The 24854-nt window shown below is 34.5% G+C and overlaps 1 protein-coding gene across 2 annotated transcripts in view; it reads left to right on the top strand.

The window, feature by feature from the left end:
- Positions 1-24854, top strand: part of DPH6 (diphthamine biosynthesis 6) — a 475226-nt gene that overhangs the window by 341037 nt on the left and 109335 nt on the right. For both annotated transcript variants that reach the window (XM_031952046.1, XM_031952047.1), the window contains exon 13: positions 10140-10382. In XM_031952046.1, the coding sequence (XP_031807906.1) occupies positions 10140-10382 (243 nt within the window). The remainder of the gene's footprint in view (positions 1-10139; positions 10383-24854) is intronic.

Below are 24854 nucleotides of genomic sequence, written 5' to 3'. Positions count from 1 at the left end.
ACTGTAATGCATCATTTCCCAAAATTCAGTTGTTCAAGAAAGTAATGGTAACAGTAGAGATATTCTTATGTATCTTTTATGTGTACATATAGATGTATACATACCTATATATGTGAATAAATGTATGTGTGTATGTATAATCAATACTAGTATTGATATGACTAACTCTTTCTGTCCAGAAATAGTCAACTACATTGTTATGATTTATTAGGCTTTTATCAATCACTTACATTTTTGTACACTATGATGATAGCTCTGAACAACAGTACACATTCCTCATTATGAATCTAAATACACAGAATTTGTTTGCTCTGTTTTCAGATTCACTACAATGTGTTAGAATAGTGTATTAAAAATAGTATGACACATTTGCATGTTATGAATCTGTATTAAAAGTCTGCATGAAGCACTTATTGCATATACACAGCTGCTACTTTTTGTTAGTTTTTTTTTTTTTTTTTAAGAAAAGTGCCTATTCTCTATTATAAAATAAATGGATGCAATTGTGTCAGTTTCAAATGCATCATTTATGTCAAAGGAGTTCCAAACCTGTAAACTAGAAAACTTGTTTTCAGGAAAGGGGAATGAATTTTGTAAATCTGTGTTCGTGTCCGAATGATAAATTTTAAACCTGAAATGATAAATTAGTTCCTCTCCTAAGTCAGACATTATACATTGTAAACAGAAAATAATTCTAGAAGTTCCTACAAATTACTGAGAGGTTTCTCTAAGCAAAACTATTTACCTATTTCCCTGTTGTAGCACATAGATGAATGTGACCATACACTGACCATTTCATAGCAGAGGGCAATCTTTTTTGTGCTATAATAGTCTGAGAATTTTTATTATAATTTACACATGTGTAATTTTTTTAGATACAGCACCTTTCCCCACACAGCACAAAATGAGGAATATCCAACAGAGTCTCCATTTTCAGTTAAAAAAAAAACCCTTTTGTTTGCTAACTATTGCTGCTAGAAGTGAGACACAATCTCATTGCATAATAACCCATTATTTTTACCAGAATTTCAATATGGAATCTTGGAAACAGTTAGGCAAACAATGTATGTTTCTTTCTTCAAGATTATATCATGTTCTGATTGAGTTGCATTTCATTCAAATTCAGAATTTTAAAGCTTCTCTTTCCTATTGCTTATACCATTTTTTAAACATTTATTCAGACCGTATAATCAAATCAAAGATTTCACATTACAGAATGCAATTTTGCTCTTATTAACTAAATAAGAGGGTCCTCTGAAGAAGGAATTATCATATATTAAATTAAAATTTTGCCACTTTGTAGCTATAATCTTGTTAGAAAGATGATTTTTGTCTAACTTAATCAGTACAAGGTCTTTATTGCCTTAAGTACTAATTGATTAGGTACTCATTAAGGTCAAAGGTACATATGGCTGACCAGAGGCAGCCAATTAGCACATTGTCCATGGTGCTTACTTACATTGACCACACATAATGGCAGGTTATTTGACTGTCAAGTCATAAGGTCACTGAATCTTTTATGCACTTTGACCTCCAAAAGGGCAACAGTCATTCAGACACCAGAATGCATTTATAACAAAGATTTAGTTTATTACTTATTGACTCAAATCACTCATAGAAACAGGTGTTTTATTCCCCAGGGAAGAGCAGTATATCATTTCTTAGCAAAATACTTGAGGCCAGGATGAAATTCTCCCTTCAATTGTTTTCTGAATGGTGCGGTTCAGCAGCTTGCACACAAAACATTATATAGCTTTTTTGAGAGAAAATGTTACAATGACTGTTTGCTTCTGTGATGCAGGCTCTTCTGCTATTGCAGATTATTACAGCAAGCTGGAACAGGTTGGGGGCACAGGTGCTGAAATGCCTATGGGGCTATAGTCTGAAAGTGGAAGCTTAGAATCACAGTTGAGCCCTCTCTTAATGAGTATAGATAAGTTTTCTAAATCTATGCTGCTGAGGAGAGGTGAGATTTATAATGGAACAAAAGAAAGATGACAAATCTGAAACTTTGAACTCTGGTACAATAATCATATCACAGAGTTCTACAACTAATTGTATGTAGTGCTATGACTTATTTGCATTTTGCACTGCTTGATTTCAGAGAGACCTTGTTGTGATTTTCTTAAAGCACTTATTCCAGTCTGCTTGAATTCAACTTGGTCTTTCCTTCTTCAACTTCCATATCCCTATTTTTTTTCCAATTTTCCATGCAAGTTCAGAAGATATAAGTGGATTCATTCCACTGTTGACTAAATTTTGGAAGGAGTGTGCTGGCACCTAGGAAGATCCAGAAAATCTCTGTATAGAATTTGGCACTTGATCCAGAATCTTGAAGGAAACCAGGAGTACTTAGAGATGGAAATTAGAAGGAAGTACATTTATGAGGCATTGAAGACAGCCAAAGAAAAGTAATGAAGATAGGATGGAGAGTCAGGTAGAAGGAACGTGAAATGGACCAGTATGTCTAGATCACAGAAATATGTGGAGAGAAGTAATATGTAAGAAGACTGCTACGATGGGAAATGGCCTGAATATGAAAAGATTTAAATGACAAGCAAAAGTTTTTGTTCAATCTTAGAGGTAATAGAGAATTACTGGCATTTATTGATGAGGGTGTTATTATGGTCAGACCTGCATTGCATGAAAGTTGCCATTTATTTTTCTCAGTCCTTCTTAATCTCTTCTACTCAATATCACCAGACACTGTTGATCTGTCTTTTTCATTGAAACACTCTTCAGATTTCCTAAGACAGATTCACCTCTCACTGTGCCTTCTTTTTTTTTCTTAGCTGGTTCTTTTTTTTTTTTCCTCCTTCCATCCTCTAGGTATAGATATTCTCTCTTGTTCTATCCAAAGGTCCTCAAATTTTTCAAACAGGGGGCCAGTTCACCTCAGACCGTTGGAGGGCCGGACTATAGTAAAAACAAAAACTGTTTTGTAGGCCGTTAAATAAAGAAACTTCATAGCCCTGGGTGAGGGGGATAATCGTCCTAGCTGCTACATCTGGCTCGTGGGCGTAGTTTGAGGAACCCTGTAATCTATACTGTAATGCTTTGCCTCTTCAAAATCCCATGACTTTTACCACTCCTTTATTATAATGACTTGTATACTTCCTTTTCTGTTCTGCCAACTGAACATCTCCATCTAAATGTGGAAAAGTATATAATGGAATATTCACTTTTTGATTTATTAAGTAATCTGTTAGTTACTGATTCATGTATAGTTGTAGAAGACTGAAACTCTGAAAAGGTATACTTGAATCAGACAGCAGGGCACTTAAGGCTAATTACCTATTTGATGTGTGTGTGTGTATATATACACACACACACACACACACACACACACACACACACACATATATATTTAGATGAGGACTTTGATTGATCCTGACTGACTGATCCTGAGGCCCTCCAGGGAGCTAGCCTGGACATTATATATAATAGTTACCTGTTTGACAGTACCATGAGGCATCGAGCTTAGTAGGGCTCACATCCTTTAGCCTCATGAGCTCAATGTTGCTTTGTATCACCTAACTAATTCATTGGTGTTTGTGTAGCAAAAGCACTTTTGTGCAAAAATGCACAGTACATAATACCACAACCATCCTTCATGACTTCTATAATTTTTCTCCTGTCTGATCTAACTTTCCCTGGCTCCTTAGTTAGTAGGAATTAAAAACAAATGAAAGTTTTTATAAATATGTTTTCTAAGATCAAGAAGCATGGTTTTTTGTCTTTGAATCTATCTGCCCCAGTACCTAACACAGTTCATAGCACCCAGAAAGAAGGTGCTTCTACTTCTACTGTTCTAATTCTTTGATTACCACTAAAAACCCAGAAGGTAGGTAGCAGAATGAGAGCAAAGACATTACTACCTTACCATTTTTTTTTTAATTGAAGCATCAGGGACTACTGTTCAAGAAATGGAAAAGGGGAAGAGTAGGGTCCAGTCATCCTGGGACTTGTGGTGAACCGAGACAGGTTAGTCTTGAGCTTAGCACATGAATATTAATCCCCACTCTTTCTAGAAACAAAAACGCTTTCCCATTTGATCATCTGGTTTTGGGATAGTGAACAAAAAATGTGTTTACTGCTTTGCACATTAACATATGACTTAAAGGGAATATTAAGATTTTGTATTTTATTCTCTACATTAAGCTGAGATTCATCCTACAATCAGATTTACTGTTGTTGTTTTTCCATTACAAATGCCACATTTTCTGTACTATAAAAATAACTACAGTTTCTTTGGTTGGTTGTTGCCTATTATGCCAGGTTCTGTGCTTTTTTTTTAAATAGCAGCAGGAATAAACATGACAGCTGGGATTGCCTTTTCTGTCTGTTTGTTTGTTTTAAGCAAAAGAACTATATAAATTGATATAGGATAAAGAAATAATCCTTAGTATTCTTTTTCCCTTTTCCTCCCCAATCTTCCTTTATTTTACTTATTATTAGGACCCTTCATGTTCCTCCCCATTCATGTTATTGAATAATAGTGGATGAATTACTATTAATGTTTCAGCAGTATCAAAGCTTTTCTGACTTTTCGTAGAAAGTCATTCAAATCTCAAAAGTCATCTGCCCTTACATAACAATAGGTAGTTAAAAACTTAGGCATACCTTAAAACATGAATATGCCCAGGGAATATGGATATGTTCAGGCAAATTAGACATCTCAAAGCTTAAGAGGTAGAACTTAGAAAGTAATATATACAATAAGTATAATACTATCAAGAGAAAAAGCACTAAAGTGGCTATGAGTACTATGTAATTGTAATGACCAACCTTGCCCCTGGAGAAAAGATGAAGAAATATGCTTTTTTCTTTTCCTTGAAGGAGGTAGAGGACAATAAGTATAGAATGTGGCTTATGCAGTCAGACAAGTCCACAGAAATTGAATTGTTTTTCTTTGTTACAAGAGAAGGTTCACTGGATAGATGTGAGGGGGTGATATAACTGAATGGAGATGAGTGGGATGGTTTAAAAATAAAACACATCAATAAAATTTTCATTTAAAAAAATGAAAATACAGATATCTTATCATCCATTACTTGGTAACCAGGACTTAATATAATACCATTGAATTTGGTGAATACCTACTGTGTAAAGCGAATGTCATTCTATTAGTCACTCAGAGGATAAAGTCACAGAGGAAATAAAACTTGGTCCCTGTCTTTATTAATCTTAAGAGTCAGATGAGGAAAAAAAGAGATAATGCATAAAGTACAAATATTAAAAGTACATTTCCATTTAACAATCATTCATACTGAATTATCTATATAATTATTTATATACAAGAAATATTACTTTCATTTTTTAACTTTTTCTTCTGTACTTGATTTGCTGACATTTTAAAGACTAGCAGTACTTCTCTACAGCTTTGTGGACATTTCGACTCCCCTATTGATTTATGATAAGAGGCAGAGACAGAGAGAGAGAAAGAGACCAAGACCCAAAGATTGAATCATTTTTCCCAATCCAGGGAAGATTTGAGAGAGGCCAGACTTTTCATCATTCTGAGGAGTTATATATTATCATCATAGTAATGATCAAAGCAAATAGTGGAAGAAAAGAGGGAAATTAGATACTTTCCCAGCATATTCCTGAGTAAAATTTTTCTATTTTAAGTGAAAATTTTAAAAATCAAATTTGCCTATATTCAGGTATTAATTCAAAAATATATTTTTTATTATCTGCATTTCAAATTATCTACAACTCATCCAATAATTTCAAATAATTAGAATTACAATTCAATGACTTGTATAATCATGCCTTCCCCATTCTGGGTAAATATATGACCTAAAAGAAAGAAAAAGAGGACTAGTAGATTGTTGGTAGAATTTCTAAAACCAAAACAAATACTTGGTTTAGAAGAAAGGATGAGACATATTTTGGCAGATATTTGCACTGCTCCACAACTATATTTTAAATTATTATTTCAGCCATTCTCTTTACTGAACTTCATAGTACTGAATACTCAATCAAAAAGGCTATTTCTTCAGTGTAGTTGGCTCTACTTGTGAGAACTTGCTCTACCAAAGATCACAACTTTTCTGTGACTCAGTAGATAAGTCCTGAGGAATTATCTGAGAGTTGAAGAAATTAACCCTATCTGTTGAGGGGTTTTCTTGGAAGGCAGCCTTAGTCTCAGTTGCAATCAATAATTAATCCAAAATCACAGCCAGCTGGCAAAATGCAAACGTTTATTTCTCCTTCCAAAATAGCCCGGTTAGTTGAGGCCTATCTCTCTGCCTGGCTTCAAGAGAGCTTGCTGCTTTGTCCTCGGCTTCCGTCTCTGCTTTCTTCAGCCTCCAGCCAGCTCCGAATCGTGGCTTCTCAATCTCCAGTCTGTGGCGAGTACTCTTTTCTTCCTGAGTGTTCTGTCTCAGAGCCCTGTTGATGTTCCGGAGAAATTCTTCTTTCGCTCCAAGAGCTTCCTCCATATATATCATCTCCCAAAGGTTAACTCCTCCTTCTCGAGGCAGGGATTATGGGTTATCTCCCAGAGTGCTCTCTGGTCCTAAGAATTTCAAGGGAGGTGTGAATTCAGACTAAGCCAGCCCTGAATTCTCCTGTGAACTCCATTGAGTACTTAGATACTTGAGCTCTCTAAAGGTGTGAACACAAGCATTGTTCAGTCAGTTCCACTTAGTACCTTGTTTCAAATTCTAGCCCAAAATAACTCTAAGATTAAATTAACTCCAATGTCTTTAACACTTTGTAAAGAAATGTCTTAACACTTTAGTAAAGATTCCAACACCTATCCAAGATTTGCACTGCTAAATTATTGTTCAAGATAGAATTTCAGCCTAGGTCTTTCTAACTTCAAATTAAGAACTGTCATCTGCACAAAACAATCACTACTTTAAAATGTGAACATAATGTTCATAATCCTCTCTCCATTTAACAAAAAGGGGTACTTTTCCCCTAGGTCTATGTTCATGGATACTTGGCGTCATCAATCAGTAAGCATTTTACTACATCCTAGGCACTATGGATATGAATACAAATGTGAGACAGCCCCTGCCCATAAATAAATGCGCTTTCATTCTACTTGAAAGTTTTGTTTTGTTTGGGGGAGAAGGGGGAACAGAGAGGACAAGATGATTGGAGAGAGACATAGATAGGTACAAAGTGTTCCAAAGGCCTTACTGCCATTTTATGCTTTAATAACTTAAACTAGCATTAAGAGTTTCAGTAAACCTTCTACTTTTGCAATATGGAACACTTTCTATGTAAGAATGGATCTGGTTAGTATAGTTGGGTGGAAGAAAGTTGCACCTAAAGAAGAATATATGTAGGAAGGATTTTTATGTTAACCCTTTATGTTAAAGGGGTTAAAGGAAATTAGGTGGCACATAGATAGAATGCAGTACTGGGAGTCAGGAAGACTCATCTCTATGAGTTCAAATCCTGTCTCAGATGCTCACTAGCTGTGTGACCCTAGGCAAATTACTTAATTTGATTTACCTCAGTTTCTCACTTCTAAAATGAACTGCAGATCAGGAAATAGCAAACCATTCCAATATCTTTGCCAACAAAGCCCAAGTAGGATCATGGAGAATTAGACTTTACTGGGGGGAAAACAAACAAACTCAGCAACAACTTTGGAAAACAAAAGTTCCTTGGTAAAGGACTGAACGTTTGTGTTTTTTACATTATAATCAGACTAAATCAGACCTGCTTGGGATCCATGTAGTGTAGATCCACACTTCTTGATGAGTAATTTGTCTTTCTCCTTCTACCCACTATAGTAGTTCTATAAGACACTCTTTTCTTCTCTCCATTCAGTTTTGAAAAAAAGGGTTTTTTTAACTTTTCCAATTTAGCAGAGGGAGAAAAAAGGTTAAAAGAAAGTTAACCCAAAAAAAGCCCTCCACAATTTCCCACTGAATTGGAGCCAAAAGCTCTGCCAATTTTGCTCACATATCTCGGAGCTGGAGCCTGACCCTTCATATGACCAATGGACTTATTGTACAAGAACTATCTGGGAGGTTTTTAAAAAGTGCTATCTTAATCCATATTTCAAAACACCGACAGATATTTTATCATTAATTAGTATTCATATTATGTCTCAAACAATCTGTTCAAGAATAGGGGAAGTGACTTGGTTGAACAGCTCTTGTTTGTCTCTTAATTAACATGGGTGATGCATGTAGAGCCAAAGGCCTTTTGGGGGAGGAGGTAGATAAATGTTGGGGAGATAGCTCCTGGAACATTTAGACCCTTACCTATTTTGGAGGCTGGGCTTCTCCAGAAGGTTGCACTTGGCATAGGGGGTGGGAAACACAGGCTCTTTAAAAATAGACCCATTCCTCTTTGATTCACAGCATCCTGGATTTGCTTCTCATCATGTCAACATGCCACTTGGGAGCTGGCTGGACTCCCTTGTTCAGTGACATATATTTCATAGTAGTTTTTTAAAACCATTTGTTCTTTCAACCAAAACATGCTTTACATTTCTCTTTCAAATTTGAGGGTATATATAGATTAATCAAAACAATATTTTTAACATTCCAAATAATTTTAAAAGATAGTGGATGGGTGTCAATTCATCTATTATGTTCCTCTCCTCTTCCTCCCCCTCTTCAGCTGCTAATCTTAGAAGTTGTATGCCAAATTGTGTAAGATATTCTTCCAATAGCTACATGTGTGACTCTTTTGTGAGCTCTACAGACAGTGATGAGGACAGATTTGGAGTTGCATATGGGACTGTCACATGGTTTGATTGCCTTGTCTTCCAGGATGGAGATTTCTTTTTACTGAGCTTTTATTCAGAGAAATCTTTAGTTCCATCTAGCAAACATTCAGGTCTGATAAAAGTTCTATAAATTCCCTATTAAAGATTAAGGAATAGATACAGTGACCCGATAAGTGAAAAAAGTCTTTACTCTTTTTATGGATAGTTCAGTACATTGAATAACTTGCATCTTTAGTCTTCCAGTTACTTGAACTGTCTAGTGCTCTACAACACAGATTTTTTGAAGCAAAATAGAAAAAGGTCTAAGGCATCACTTATTTTACTATCATGTATTTATTTTTTATTTATTTATTTTGGGAGGCAGTCAAAATTAACTGACTTACCTATAGTCACACAGTAAGTATCTGAAGCCAGATTTAAATCCTGATCTTCACCATCTAGCTGCCCTCAGATTTTTATTTTTAACAACAATATCTAAAAAATATAACAACAAAAAAAATTAAATTGATTATAAAATTTCTTAATGATATAATGTGCAGGTGAAAAATGTAACCTAGCAAGAATAAAAGCCAAACGTTCCTATGTCTTGTGTCTCCAGTTGATCAAGAACAAGAGTTCTTATTTAAAATTTAATAAAAATACATTATTCTTCTTTAGGATTTGCCCCATGAGACCACCTTACCAAAAAGAAAATTGTTTTTGTTATTTTGTATTTGTTATTTTAAATAAAATTCAAAACAGTACCTCCTTATGACAAATGATTCTCTGAAGTAAAAAAAAAAAATGGCATAATGAGGTTCATAGGATCATGGATCTGGAACTGGAAGACACCTCAGGAGTCATCTAATTCAACTTCTTTTTATAGATCTTTTTACAGATACTTCTTTTACAGATTTGATCCCCCAAAAGTGAAATTATTTGGCCAAACTTAACAAGAATAGCAGACATGGACTCAGCATTTGAACTCAGATTCTCTGGTTCCAAAGCAGTCATCTTTCCATTGTATCACACTTCTTTCATAGAATTTAGAGCTAGAAGATAGCTAAAAATGTATGTATTTCAACACTCATTTTATAGCTGTAAAAACTGATGGCTTAAAAAGTGACTTCTTGAGAGTCATACTGATAGTGAACAGTAGAACTTTCCAGTGTACTCATTACCCCTCCTTACCAATGCACTCCATTCATACAGATACTTACTGTTATGCTGATTTTAAAAAATCATTTATTCACAGGTACTTTAAGCATATAGTAAATCCAGAATGCATCTGGTAATACAAATTGAAGTGTTTAGAAACTAGTTTGTACCAGAAACAGACTGATGTGAACTTGTGAACTTTTAGGAATCATAATGGTGAAAACCATGAAATCATCTGAATAAGAGAATTTTTTTTTTTTTTTTTACTAATTTTATCTTCCTTTTTTTTCTGTTGTAGGTGGGAAAAACCCTGTACCTTGCTGGACAGATTGCCTTGGTACCTTGTACAATGAAGCTTGTGGGTGGTGGAGTCTGGACTGAAGCTTCTGTATCTCTAAGGCACACCCTGAAAATTCTTAAAGCGATGAGCCCAGAAACTACACTCCGCCATGTCCTACTGGCACATTGTTATGTAACCAGCAGCAAGTACATTCCAGCTGCTTTTGACACGTGGCAAAAGAATTTGACAACACATAAAAAGGTACCCATAATATTCATTTTCTTTCTAGTTTTCAAAAGAGCAATTTATGAAAAGATTTTCTCCAGGCAATATTAAGTCTTTCTCAGTGTACTTCAGAAGGGCTTGAACTAAATCTGGTATAATGAGGCTTGATTGAGCTGTTATGTTCTGCCTTGTAAGTGGCTGTGCACAATTGAGAAAGAAAATTGCTTAATAGAAAGTTATATTCATCACTAACTTTATGTTAATTCCCCAAAGCAATAAGTTAAGAATTCTTTAAAAGCAACTAATACCACTTGGACTTTCTTTTAAATAATAACTGTTTAAAAACACTTCTGCCCATGTATTACACTGTATGCTTTCCAGAGTGCAAATGGTAAAGAGAGGGTTATCTTTTTAATACTTTTTAGAGGAATGGGTTCATTTTATTTCCTCTATTTGGAGATTTTTCACAGGAAAAAAAATATATCCTCTATGTACTTTCATATAATCCATTTAAATTACATTCATTAGCTTTGAAAAATTAGATTTTGATCCCATGTTATAGCCCCTGAGGTTAGCCATAAGTATTAGTATTATTTTCTCAGTTGCGCTGAATTATTCCATCACTTACATTACTCAGACAAATTAATTGGACTTTTACCTATGGAGTAAGATATAGAAATCTGCTCTTTCTTAAAGATAGCATGTAGAATTTAGAGTTTATAAGAGCTTATAAAATATAGAGTTTATAAAATAAAAAAAATATTTCTTTTGCCTGGAATTTCTCAACTTTCATAAAAATTCTACTCTGATAAGACAACCTATCTTGGTAGTCCTATATTTTCAAAGGCTGTGTCACTGAAGTTCGAACTCCATAAGGTCCTACCAACAATTCAATTAAATCCAACAAATATCTGTTAAATATCTACTATTTGGAGTCTACTATTTTAGGTGAAAGGATTATTGAGATGAAAAATATCATAGATCCTCAAGGAGCTATGATACAAGGTAGAATGTAATGAGAACATAGTATAAATAAAGGCATAATCATCCAGGAAAATATGGGGAAGGATAGATTCATCCAGCAGAATTAGGAATGGTTTTTTTGAACCCAGTTTCACTTGAACTGAGTCTTGTTATTGGAGGAAGAAAGTGATATTCATTTATACCATAAATAAGGCCCAGATTTTAAAAAAGATTTTTAAAGAAGATATAAAAAAATTGCTAAAACTCTCAAGTTAAATGTAAATGGATTATTAAAACATTAGTTAAATCCATTTTATTAATGCTTTTCGCCTTTATATCACAGTTGTTTCAGATATATACCCAGATTGAACCTCTCATATGACACAAGTTAAAACAAACAAAAGCAGTGATCACATCTAACAATGTCCTAATAATCCCTGGCCTCTGTACCATAAAAGCTAGAGTATGCTTCAATGCCTGTTTTCTAAGACTTTGGTGGCTTTTATTCTTCTTCAGAATCTGTCTTTACTTTTGTAACCTTTTAATTTACATTGTTATAGTTATATATAGGGCTGTGGGTAGAGTTGTGGAGCCTGAAACCAGGAAGACCTGAATTCAGATTAGGCCTCAAGACACTTACTAGCTGTGTGACCCTGGGCATGTCACTTCATCTTTTTTGCCTCAGTTTCCTCCCTTGTCAAATGAGCTGGAGAAGGAAATGGTAAATTACTCTAGTATCTTTGCCCAAAAAAAAAAAAAAAAACAAATAGGGTCAAATAATTGGACACCAAATGAAACAATTGAACAACAAGTTGTGCTTCTGATTATTTTGTTCTATATCAGTGCAGTAGATGAAACAGTGAACTTACATTGGGAATACCTGTGTTCAAATCCTACCTCAAGTATCTATAGCAGTGTGATCCTGAGTAAATAATTTAATCTCTCTGGGCCTTTGTTTTTCCATCTTCAAGTAAAGATAAATTTTGTCTTTATTTTGCCAGTGTTTATATGTATATATTGCATTTGTCCTTTTACTATAACTATCATATCTTTATAGATATGTACAATAAGAGAAAGGAAAGGAATGATCGCATTTGTCCTTTTACTATAACTATCATATCTTTATAGATATGTACAATAAGAGAAAGGAAAGGAATGATCTTTGTTTTATATCATTTGTATTAGGAACACAGTCTTTTTCACACTGAAAGAAATGCAAGGTCATGATTTTAACTATTTGCATTTGATCATATTAAAGAAGTTCCCTTCAGTGCTTATGCTTTTTATAGTTTTGATATAAATATGTGCTATATTTTGACAAAATTATAATAATTAAAATATTGAAATTGAAACAAGATTTTTATTGTTATCATTTTCTTAATGCTGAATAACCTATATCCTGGAAATGAATCCAACTTAATCAAAGCAAATTATGAATTATTTTCTAAATATATAACCATTGTCACCTTGAAGATTTTATTTAAAGTATTTATATCAGTAATCATTACTGAGATTAGCCTTCTCTCTTTTGTTTCTCCCTATTTGGGCTATCAGTAACATAAAAGAAATATTTAGAATGCTTTCCTTTTATTTTTATAGTATAAGCAAAAGCTTATTTTTTAATGTTTTATATAATTTAATGGTAAATATATGTAACTTGGTTTTGTTTTATATTTTTGGCAGTTCAATTTCTTTGAGAACTGGTTCTTATTTTATTAACTTGAATGTTTTATTTTTTTAGTTACTCCTATTTCTTTTAAATTCTTATATTTACTGATATCTAATACATTCTGATAATTATTTTGTTAATTATTTTTGTTTCTTCTTTGTTTTGACTTCATCTTGTTATATCCTAGCAATTTGATTTTCCTCTTTATTTTGTGATAATACTAGTCTGATACTCTATCTATTTTGTGAGTCTTTGGGAAAAAAAAACTCTTAGATTTGGTTTATCCATCCAGCAGCTTTTGTTTGGTCAATTTCCTCTTTTTTCTCTCTGATTTTCATTTCCCAATTGATAAATGGAAAAAAGGTTTTGAACAGTTTTCAAAATAGTAACTGCAAACTATAAACAATCCATGAAAGATTGCTCCAAATAACTAATAATAATCGAAATCAAATTCAAATCAAAACATCTATGAGATTTCACTTCACTCGCAAATTGGCAAAGTTGACAAAAGCGGAGAATAGTTAGTGTGGCATCGTTACTAAAACCATAATTTAATGCAATAATTCTGGTAAGAGGTTTGTAATTATTCAGATAAAGTGGCTAAAATATTCATACCCATGACCCAGAAATTTCATTGCTAGGCATATACACCAAATAGGTTGTTGACAAAAAGAAAGGCTCCACCTATACCAAAATATTTATAATAGCATTTTTTGTGGTAGTCAGAGACTGGAAACACTTATTAATACCCATTGATCAGGAATTAGCCAACAAATTATGGTAATTGAAATAGAATATTATAGTAGTATAAGAAATGACAAACTGTAGAACCGAGAAGCATGGAAAGATATAAAAACTGATACAAAATGAAGTAGAGCCAAGAAAACAATATACACAGTGACTACATTAATCTAAATGGAAAGAACAACCACAATATAATCAAAATTGAATGTTGCAAATTTACAATAAACAAATTTGGCCCTAAAAAGTTATATGTGAATATGCCTTTAACTATTCCTTTGTAATAGTTAGAAGCAGAAGAGGGAAAGATTTGGTGGGAATTTGAGTAGAGAGGAAAGTAGAAGTCCACAGATAGAAAATATTGCATAAAACAGATTTTTTTTCAGTGTATTGATCAGTTTTGTTGATTGTTTTTCTTTTCTTCCCTTTTTTTGTTTCAAAAATTTTTTGTTAAAGGGGATGGTGCTCTAGGAGGGAAAAAAAAGGATACAGGGAAAAGGTAGAAAATGTAAAAATGCATCAGTTAAAAATCTATTTAAACAATAAACCTGAAAAAATAAAATCAGTTTCTCATCAGTAAGTTTACTTAATCAAACTCAGTACTATCCAGAAAGTCAACCAGAAACACATGGGCAATAGGATAGAGACCCAGTCAGAAAAATCGGCCTGATTAAACATAAAACAAGATGGAAGCTTCCCAAAATGAACCAAAAATAATACAGGAACTTTCTGTACCAAGAAGCAACAAGAGTAGATCGCCTATACAAGGAAAATAAAGTGTAATGGGGATCACACTTAATTAAGTGATAACAAGAGGCTTCAGTTAGGAGCCAAATACAGTCAAATCAGGACAGCAACATTCAGACAAGAGCTTCTGAAATCCACAGCACTCACACCTCAAGATGTAACAGTTTAAGCCCTTGTGATCCAAGGAATCTTGAAGCCTACCAGCATTCTCCAGGAAGATTAACCAAAAGTGGAAGTCAGCAGTAGAAGCTGAAGAAATCCACTTAACCACTTCTCCCAAAAGATGAGATGGAAGAAAAACCTGACTCAAAAATAAAGCCTCTATTAGGCACTAAGTCTTTAGACATGAGTAAAACAGAAATTGTTGAGTATAATAAAGAAATATTATAGACCCCAAATCACCTGTGTCCAAGCCAGAAGAAGAAAACAATTCCACAACATCCCAGCTTTTTCTATATAACCATATTTGATTGGAAGATATCAAGAAATCCTAATCTAAGTAACTATAGATGTATGGGCAGCTAAGTGGTGCCATACTTCATAGAGTGCTGGCTCTGGAGGCAGGAAGACTCATCTTCTTGAGCTCAAATATGGCTTTAGACACTTGCTAGCTATGTGACCCTGGGCAAGTCAGTTAACCCTTTTTGCCTCAGTTTCCTCATCTGTGAAATGAGTTGGAAAAGGAAATGGCAAACCACTTCAGTATCTTTGTCAAGAAAACCCCAAATGGGTACATGAGGAGTTGGTTGGACACAACTGGAAAAAAAAAAAAAGACTGAAATTGAATGCATAAAATATTTGGTAGTTCATCTACCAAGCTATACATAGGGACCAAATAAATACAATTATAAAACCTTCCTTTTAGACATAAAAAATGGCCTAAATAATTGGAAAGATATCAATTATTCTTGATTAATCTATATAAAATGACAATACTACCAAATTAACTTACTTATTCAGTGCTATGTAAATCATAAATAAAACTACCAAAGGATTACTTTATAGACATAGAGAAAAAATAAGAAGAAAAGCATTCATCTAGAGGAATAGAAGGTCAAGAATCTCTAGAGAAATAAGGAGGGGAAAGTGAGAAGGGAAGCTAAGCAATATCAGAACCCAAACTATAACTAATAGCAGTAATCATCAATATGTTTTTTTTGTCAAATAAAATACAACCTACTATGTTTAGGTATACAGCCTCCAGAGGGAAACAAACATAGTAGGTTTGTGTTAAGTAAACCCAAAGACTCCAAAAACTAGAGTAAAAATTAATTATTTGACCAAAAAAAAAAATTGCGAGAAGAACTATAAAGGAATCTGGCAGAAATTACTTTAGACTAATGTCTCACACAACACAACATAACACAATAAATTACAAAAGGAAACATGATGAAGATGTAAAAAGTTACAGCATTTAGAAGAACATAAAAGAAAATGCCTTTTACAACCATGCATGGGGAGATTAGAATTTCAAAAAAAGGACAATGAAGATCACAGAAAATAAAGTGGACACCTTCTCTTATGTAAAATTGTCAGGTCTCTATGTAGAGAAAATCAGTGCAGTTAAAATTATAAGGGAAGCTATTACTTGATTATATTAGACAAATGTGTAATAGCCCAGATATATAAGGAACCAATTCAAATATATAACAAGAGCTACTCCAAGAAGTAAGGGGGGAAAGCCACGATATCAGCAGCCATATGAATTAAAAGTTTCTAAATTGCCAGTGAGATAATTGAAAATTAAAGCAATTCTGAAGGCTTATTTCAGACTGGCAAAAAGAACAAAAAAAGGGAAATAAATGTAGAAAACACTTTGCTCAGCCTTTCTGTTCACTGTGGGATATGACAGGGGTAAGATCTTTGTGGCCTGTTATACTTAGCCCTCTAAGATTATAGTATATTGGTCAACTGCTAGTTCAACGTGAGTCAGCCTTGGAATCTAGCAGCTCAGAAAGCTCTTACAAACTTAGGCTAATTTAAGGAAGGTGTAGAATCCAGGAATAAGGAAGATATTGTCTGGCTGTCCTTTGTTTCAGAGCACTTTTGGAGTATTGTCTTCAGCTGTAGACTTTATAATATAGAGCCTATTGATGAGTTGATGTGGTTAGAGAAGGATAACCAGGAGGATGGTCAGAGGATAAAAGGCATGCTATATAAGAATCACCATGGATAAGAGAAAAATGAATGGGGACATGATGAGAATCTTCAAGAAGTTGAAAGGGCACCTTGGGATGATAATTAGGTTCATTTTGCTTGTCTCCAAAGTAGAAATGGAAAAAATCAGTAGAAGTTGGAAAAGAGCAAATGTAGGTGTGACTTAAGGCAAAACTTCCATAAATGTTTGGAATGGGCTGCCTTTGGGAAAAGTGGTTTTTTCCCCTTTTTTGAAATCATTTACATTTTGTTGAATTATGATTTATAATGAATGATGTCAATGGATCATAAATAGAGATCTGGAAAAGATTTCCAACATCACTTAGTTTAACCCCTTATTTTTCAAAAGAAATTGAGAACTGTGTGACTTCCCCAGAGATACACAGGTGATAATTATGAGACAAAAAATTTGAACCCACATAGTTTTATTCCAGAGCCAGTTATCTTTCTTCCCTACCTCACTGGGAATTTGTTGTTAAATTTTAGATTGATATTTTTCCATTTTTTGGTTTCCTTCTACTTGTCTTGCTATTTCTTCTTAGTTTCCTTTATTGCATCATCTGTGACCTGCCCTTTAATTATGAGTAAACCACCACAAAGTTCTGCCCTTTCTTTTTTCTCTATACACTCTCCTTTTTGGTGAGCTCTTCAAATATCCTTTCTATGCATATAACTCCCAGATCCAACCCTATTTCTTATTCTTAGTTCCATTCCTACATAACCATTTGTCTACTGGACTTTGCCAACTGGCTTGCCATAGACATTTCAAATTTAAGAGCCACAAAAATAATTATCTTTCCACTCAAATCTACCCCTTTTCCTAAATTTTTCTTTTATTTCTGTTAAAGATATCACTATCCTTACAATGAGTGGAACTGAACTACGTGAAAAATTGGAATAATCAGTCCAGTTTTGTTAGGACTTAAAAGGGTACAAAGGGGAGCAGTGTAAAATATTCTGGAAAGATAGTTTGGAGTAATAAAATGCTCTCAATGTCAAACAAAAGCATGTTTATTCTAGAGGCAGTATATATATATATATATATATATATATATATATTGAGCAGGAAAATAATATGTCATAACTGTACTTTAGGAGGATTATTTTTAAGTTATATGTATATATGTATGAGAAAAATTATAGACGAGTTTATCTTTACAGTATATATATATATATATATATATATATATATATGAAATTATAGGCAGTTTACAGGATACTACAGTAGACCATACAAGAAGAAATGAGAATCTTTACTAGGTTACAGTAATATAAAAGACCACAAACTGTCAAAGTAAAAATCAACAAAATATTGCAACTGATTGAAAATCAGGGGTGCAAGTGAAAACAAGGGGAAAAAATCAGTTAATTATCTAACTTAGGTAGCTAAGTATGGGGTTGTCATCACCTAAAAGGGGAAGTTATAATGAGGACAAATTTGGTTTTTGATATATTGAATTTGAGGTCACTCATAGCCTGAGGGGAGAGAGAGATGTCAGATGAGGAACCTGCTTAGAGGTTGAGCTTGGAGCCTGGATAGAGAGATAGATAGATAGATAGATAGATAGATATAGATATAGATATAGATATAGTAGATATAGATGTAGATGTAGATGTAGATGTAGATGTAGATGTAGATATATTTAGGAGTCAACTTCATCAGGTAATAGTTGAACTCCTAGGAGTAGATAAAATTACTACTGCAGAACATATAAAGAGATATGAGAGAGCTGATAACACGACCTTGAGGTCATCCAAACTTTAGGAGATCAAGAGAGTGCAAGGAATCAACAAAACTGGATGAGAAGGAACCATCAAGATAGGGAGAAGGAAAACCAGAACATTAGCTAGACTATCCAAATTTTCTTTATATCTAAAGTGAAGAATTTGTATTCAATTGCCTCTGAAATCCTTCCATCACTAGATCTGTGATCCTAGGAACTAAGACTCACAGGAGAGGATAATCGTTAGAAAGCTGGCCACCAGGTAATAATAGCTACCTGTTAAGCCATCTAAGAGCATGTGGTTAGGTTGCTTTGAGCATCAATTTCCTCACCGGTGAAATTAATGATCCTTCCAAGTATTGAAGTATTCCATAGGCTTTACTAAGAGCCTGCCAAGTTTTCATTTTGCCCATTCATTTCATTTTTAACCTGTTTTTCCCTATGATTCTTCTTCTTAGAGTAGAAGCTGTACATTCAGTCTGACAGGCATGGTTGTTGGTAGGACCAACTAGACTAAAACATAAGATCCTTCCATCCCGCCAAGACTAAACATATTGCATTTACAGTGCTCTTCTTGCCTGGCAGTCTTAGAGGAAAGACTATAGTGCTTCGATTCACCACATGACAGCATGTTGTACAAAAGGAAATAGCACCAAGAGCAAGAATCATGGTTTAAAAAAAAAAAGTGAAGAGCATCAGCAATAATTATGTTAGTTCAGAAAGTAGAAATATGTCCCAATAGCATATGTTTCCATAATTTTCCTTGAGTGCTTTCTTTCATTGAGCCAAAGCACCAGTGACGTGCTTCCAGACACTGTGGTTTGAAAGAACCTTATTTTAGATACATCCGGCTCAGCATAAACAGCTCTTTCGATCTCTTGACTTTCTGGCAGGAAGAAACTTAAGGAACTTGCAAAACCCTCCCTTCAGCAACCCTAGCCTCTCCATTTGCTCTCCATTTTTCCCTAAACTCATTCAACTGAAAAAGTTTCTTTTAAATTAGAAAATGGAATTATATTTAAATCACATCCCTGAAAGATGACTTTGCCCCCCACAACTTCCAATATTGGTAGTATTGCTGTGAAACCACTCTGCTTCTATTTATAAGAAAAAGAAATTTTGAGTTTACACTTGAGTCAATCATGTATGACTCCAATATTTACAGAAAATCTGATCCTAGTGACTTGATGTAGAAGATGAATTTTTTTTGCCTCTGGGGTGATATATGTATAACTTCTTGAAATTTCATTTTCTCTATGATTCTTCTTATTTTTGATTCCTTAACATGCTTTCCTTGTTGCAGTCCCATGAGGTAAGTTATAAAAGGAGCAGGATCCCTAACGTTAGCAGATATGTCAGTTAGTCAGTAGAAAAGCATTTTAAGCCCTTATTAAGTTACAGGAACTATGCTGAATGCTTGGATACAAAGAAAGGCAAAAATATGAACCTTGTCCTCAAGGAGTTCACATTCAAATGTTTTCCAGTAAAGTCTCAGATGGCACATGATTTAGGGTTAGGAAATCTGGGGCACAAATTCTAGTCTTCTAACACAGAGCATAACCCCGCCCAGGAACCAGGGCCATCTTAGTCCTTTCACCCCTATCATGAGGCCTCTGATGCCCACTACCCATAAACCTGGATCCATGCTCTCCCCAGTAGTCTCCTCCTCTTCTGCCTGCTGTCCTTGGTCCTAGAATCATAATCAGATTAGCCCTGTACTTGCTCCTGGAAAGAGTCGCATCAGTGTGCTTCCCTGTAACATCCCTTACCTCAAGGTAATTTTCCTTCCCAGCCACCACTGAGCAGCTGGACTGCTCTCCATAGCTCAGGGTTTCCAACCAGGAAGGTGTGACTGTGTCCCCGGTTCACTCACCATCTCTATGCCTCAGTTTCCTCAAGTGTAAAATGAGGGAAATAATAACATGACCTCTCAGCAAGGTTGCTGTGAGGCTCAAATGAGATGCTATTTGCAGAGAGTTTAGCATGGTCCTGGAACATTCCATGGAGAGGCTGAATCAGTGCTTGTTTCTTGCTTTCCTATATATGTTATCTTATTGAATCCTCACAGCAATCTTGGGAAATGGGTCCTTATTTTTATCATTGCATAGAGAAAGAAACTGAGACTTAAGTGATTTTTCCCAGGTAAAAATATTCACTGACAAGAAGTTTCAAAAGTGGCATCTTCATATCTAAAAATAAGCCAAATTCTTCTCATACATAACTACATTACATAAAACATACACTGCCTGATATGTGGTCTCTTCACTTTTATGCACTTATATACTCCACAGGACAAAGTCCCAGGAGAGAAAATATATATTCAAAGAATCAGATCCCAGTATATCATTCAGAAATTCAGTTGGGTAAAATGAGTCCTAACCAGCATTAAAAGCCTTAAAACACAAAAATAATTTCCAGGTCTATGAAACAAAATCACTAATGCCTACTTGACAGCTTGAACTAATATAGAAATACGAAATCAAATTGGAAAGATTGAGCCTTCCAGTTACTGTATTTCTCTTCCTGTGAACTATGAATTATTTTTATGATTGTTATACTTATTTCATACTTAGTGGATTTATACAATTTGCATTAATCCAATGAGAATTAGGTTCCTACCTAGTGCAAGGCCCTATGCTAGGTTTTAGGAAAGCTATGAAATTAACCCCAATTTCCTAAAACTCAGAAAGCTTATAATCACACATAGGTAGGACAAATTATAATACTAAGCCACTGCTACTATTGACTTAAATATTATAAATAATATTTCAATGTGGAAGCTTCCTACTACATTCTTCTGCTGCTATTGTTTGAGACTGTGATTCTAACACATAAGAAGAAAATGATTTAAAAACCTTCCTTCTTACTTCTGGCACCAAGATGGGCAGAATGAGGAAGGAACCCTCTGAAACCATCCCAGATTCTCCTCCAAGCAATTAGAAAAACCACCTCTAAATTGATGTGGAAAAGGGAAGCAGTTTACCAACCCAGCAGAAAACATTTGCCTCACTGGGGTAGGAGGGGAGCAAGGTCCAAGAGCAGTAGCAGCCAGCCTTACATCAAAGGATTTGCAGCAAGGTTCCAAACCTAAAGCAATCCATCAGGGAGATCTTGCTGGCCTGCAAACCAACATCCCTCTAGGCAAGTGAGCATCTGTGCATCTCAGAAAGGCCCTACCCCAGCTATTCCACCCAAGTTACCAGCAAAATCTTTACCCCTTTGCTGACCCCTAATGAAACCCTGTCCCAGGACAAGCCACAGTGAGTCCCTGCCTCTGGACTCACTAGCAAAGAGACCCTGTTTCCATAGCCACCCAACAGCAAGGTCCCTTCCCTGAAGCAGACCAGCAATTAAACTCCACACACAAGGGAAGTCAACAGTGAAACTCTACTACCTAGGACAAACCAGAAGGGAAGCCCATTATTCAGAAAAAGCAAGTAGCCAAGCATGAGCTCAGTGAAAGTCACCAGTAAGACCCAGAGCCCTAGCACAAAAAACTTGGGACAATACAGGACTAGAGTCCAAGTCTCATATGAAAACACCAAGGCATAAAAAAAGAAGAAAACTATGAGCAAAAATCAAAAAAGAGCATGACGATAGAAAGTTGCTATGGTGATAGGAAGGATCAATGCATAAACTTAAGGGAGAACGATAGTGTCAAAATGGCTACATGTAAAAATTTCAAAGAAAAATGTAATTTGGTAACAGGCCCAAAAAAATTCCTGGAAGAGCTAAAAAGGATTTTTAAAAGCAAATTAGAGAAGTAGAAGAAAAATTAGAAAAAAGAAATTAGAGTAATATTAGATAATAATGAAAAAAGAATCAATTGCATGAGAAAAGATATCAAAAATTTACCAAAGAAAATAACTCCCAAAAAAATAGAATTGGTCACATGGAAAAGGAATTTTTAAAAAAAGCTCACTGAAGAAAACAATTCCTTAAAAATTAGAATTGATATGTAAAAAATGCATGTACATTTCTTCTCCCCCCCCCCAAAAAAAAGGTGTTTTAGATGTAACTGGGGAAAATAAAAATAAGTAAATTAGAATTGAACAAATGGGAAACTAATAGATTTGTGAGATATCAAGATGCAATAAAACAAAATCAAAAAAAGTTCTAAAAAAATTAGGAAAATGTGAAATTTCTCTTTGGAAAAACAACTCACTTAGAAAATAGTTCCAGGAGAAAAATACATGAGTTATTGAACTAAGTAGACTTGGAATGGAAAATGCCATCCACATCCAAAGAAACAATTATGGAGACTGAATGTAGATCAAAGCATACTATTTTCACTTTTTAAAAAAAATTTTCCTTATCATGATTTTTCCCTTTTGTTTTGATTTTTCTTTTACCTCATGACTAATAATGGAAATATGTTTAAAATAATTGTACTGTATAATCTGTTTGAAATTGCTTGCTATTTTCGGGAGGGATGAGGGAAGGAAAGGAGGGAAAAAATATTTGGAACTCAAAACTTTACAAAAGTAAATGTTGAAAACGATCTTTACATGTAATTGGAAAAAAATACTATTAAATGGGGAAAAAAGAATTATTGGACTACCTGAAAGCCATGATTTTTTTTTTTAAAAAGTGTGGAAAAATGTTTGTTTAATATTTTAATTTTTATTTTTCCCAGTTACATGTAAAACAATTTTTTACATTTTTTTTTGTTGTTGTTTGTTTGATTTTTGCTGCAAAGCACTTGGGATTAAATGACTTGACAAGGTTAAAGCTAATAAGTGTTTTGTTTGAATCTGGATTTGAACTCAGATCCTCCTGACTCCAAGGCTGGTGCTATATCCACTGTACCATCTAGCCTATCCCCTTTACATTTGTTTTTAAAACTTTGAGTTCCAGATTCTCTCTCTTCCTCCTTACTTCAAGCCTTCATTGAGAAGGCACATGTATGCTATGCAAAACATTTCTATAAAAGTCATGTTACAAAAGAAAACAGATTCCCCCACCACCCTCCAAAAAATAATCCTCAAGAAAAATAAAGTTAAAAAGAGTTATGATTCAATATATATTAAGTCACAGTCAGTTCAAAGGTATACCTCAATATGTATTCAGACACAATTCTCTGGGTATAGATAGCATTTTTTAAATCATAAGTCCTACAGAGTAATCTTGGATTGCTGTATTGCTGATAATAGTAACATCATTTACAGCTGACCATCCCACAATATTACTGTTACTTTGCACACAGTATATTTCGTTATGCTTCATTACATAGAAGACTTTCCAGATTTTTCTGAAGGCATCTTCTCACTATTTTTTGTAGAACAATAATATTCCATCATAATCATATAACACAATTTATTTAGCCATTCCCAAATTGATGGGTATCCCCTTATTTTCTAATTCTTTTCCCTGAGAAAAAAAAGCTGCTATAAATACTTTTTTGTACTTATAGGTCCTTTTCCTTATTTAAAAAAAAATCTCTTTTGGGATTCATGCCTAGTAGTAGTGGTGTTAGGTCAAAGAATGTACATGAATTTATAGCCCTTTGAGCACAAATCATATCTTTTGATCATTCTGATTTTTTTTATAAATTTAACTCAGTTCCCTCTATGTTTGAGAAATGAGGCTTTATCAGAGAAACTTGCTTAAAAATTCTTTTTTACAATTACTGTTGCTAATTGTATTTCCTCTTCCCCATTTATTCTATTTTCTCTCACCTTTCACTCTGTCCTTCCTTAAAAATGTTTTGCTTCTGACTACCCCCTCCGCCAATATGGCCTTCTTTCTGTCACCTCCCCCCTCTCATATCACCTTTTCCTCCTACTTTCCTGCAAGGTAAGATAGATTTCTATATCCATATTGAGTGTGTATATTCTTTTCCCTTTAGCCATTTTTGATGAGAGTAAGGTTCACTCACTCCTCCTTTCTTCCTCTTCCCCTCCACTGTAAAAGCTTTTTCTTACCACTTTTATGGCAGATAATTTGCACCATTCCACTTCTCCCTTTCCCTTTATCTCAGTATATTCCTCTCTCAACCCTTAATTTATTTTTTAAATTATCTCTTCATATTCAATTCACATCTGTGCCCTCTGTCTGTGTATAGCATGCAAGTGAATCGGATTTAAGTGGGAGAAGGCTGTACAGCATCATCTGTCACATTTCCCTCCTGAGCCATCTAGGTCTCCATTTGACTGAGGCCACACTCATTTAGTGGTTAGGACTAGGAAGAAATTGAGGCAAAAAATGGGTTCTTCCATCTAGTTAAAAAGAAAAGACATGAAAAGAAAAGAAAAGAAAGAAAACCAAATAAATAAACAAATCTAGGAGGGAAAAGCCCTCAGGGTATCTGGCCAAAACAGAAATGACTGCTCACCTCCTGATGTCCTGGTCCTCATAAAAAATGAAAGATAAACAACAACCTCTGTGAAGAGAGTTGCCCCAGTTCCTTCTTTCCTTCCTTTCCTTCCTTCCTTCCTTCCTTCCCTCCCTTCTCCCTCCCTCCCTCCTTCCTTTTCTCCCTCCTTCCTTTTCTCCCTTCTTTCCCGT

The sequence above is a fragment of the Sarcophilus harrisii genome, chromosome 2 (assembly GCF_902635505.1).
Source record: "Sarcophilus harrisii chromosome 2, mSarHar1.11, whole genome shotgun sequence".
NCBI classification, from domain to species: Eukaryota; Metazoa; Chordata; class Mammalia; order Dasyuromorphia; family Dasyuridae; genus Sarcophilus; species Sarcophilus harrisii.
The sequence above is the reverse complement of the archived record's forward strand: the minus strand, read 5'-3'. Positions and strand labels throughout refer to the sequence as shown.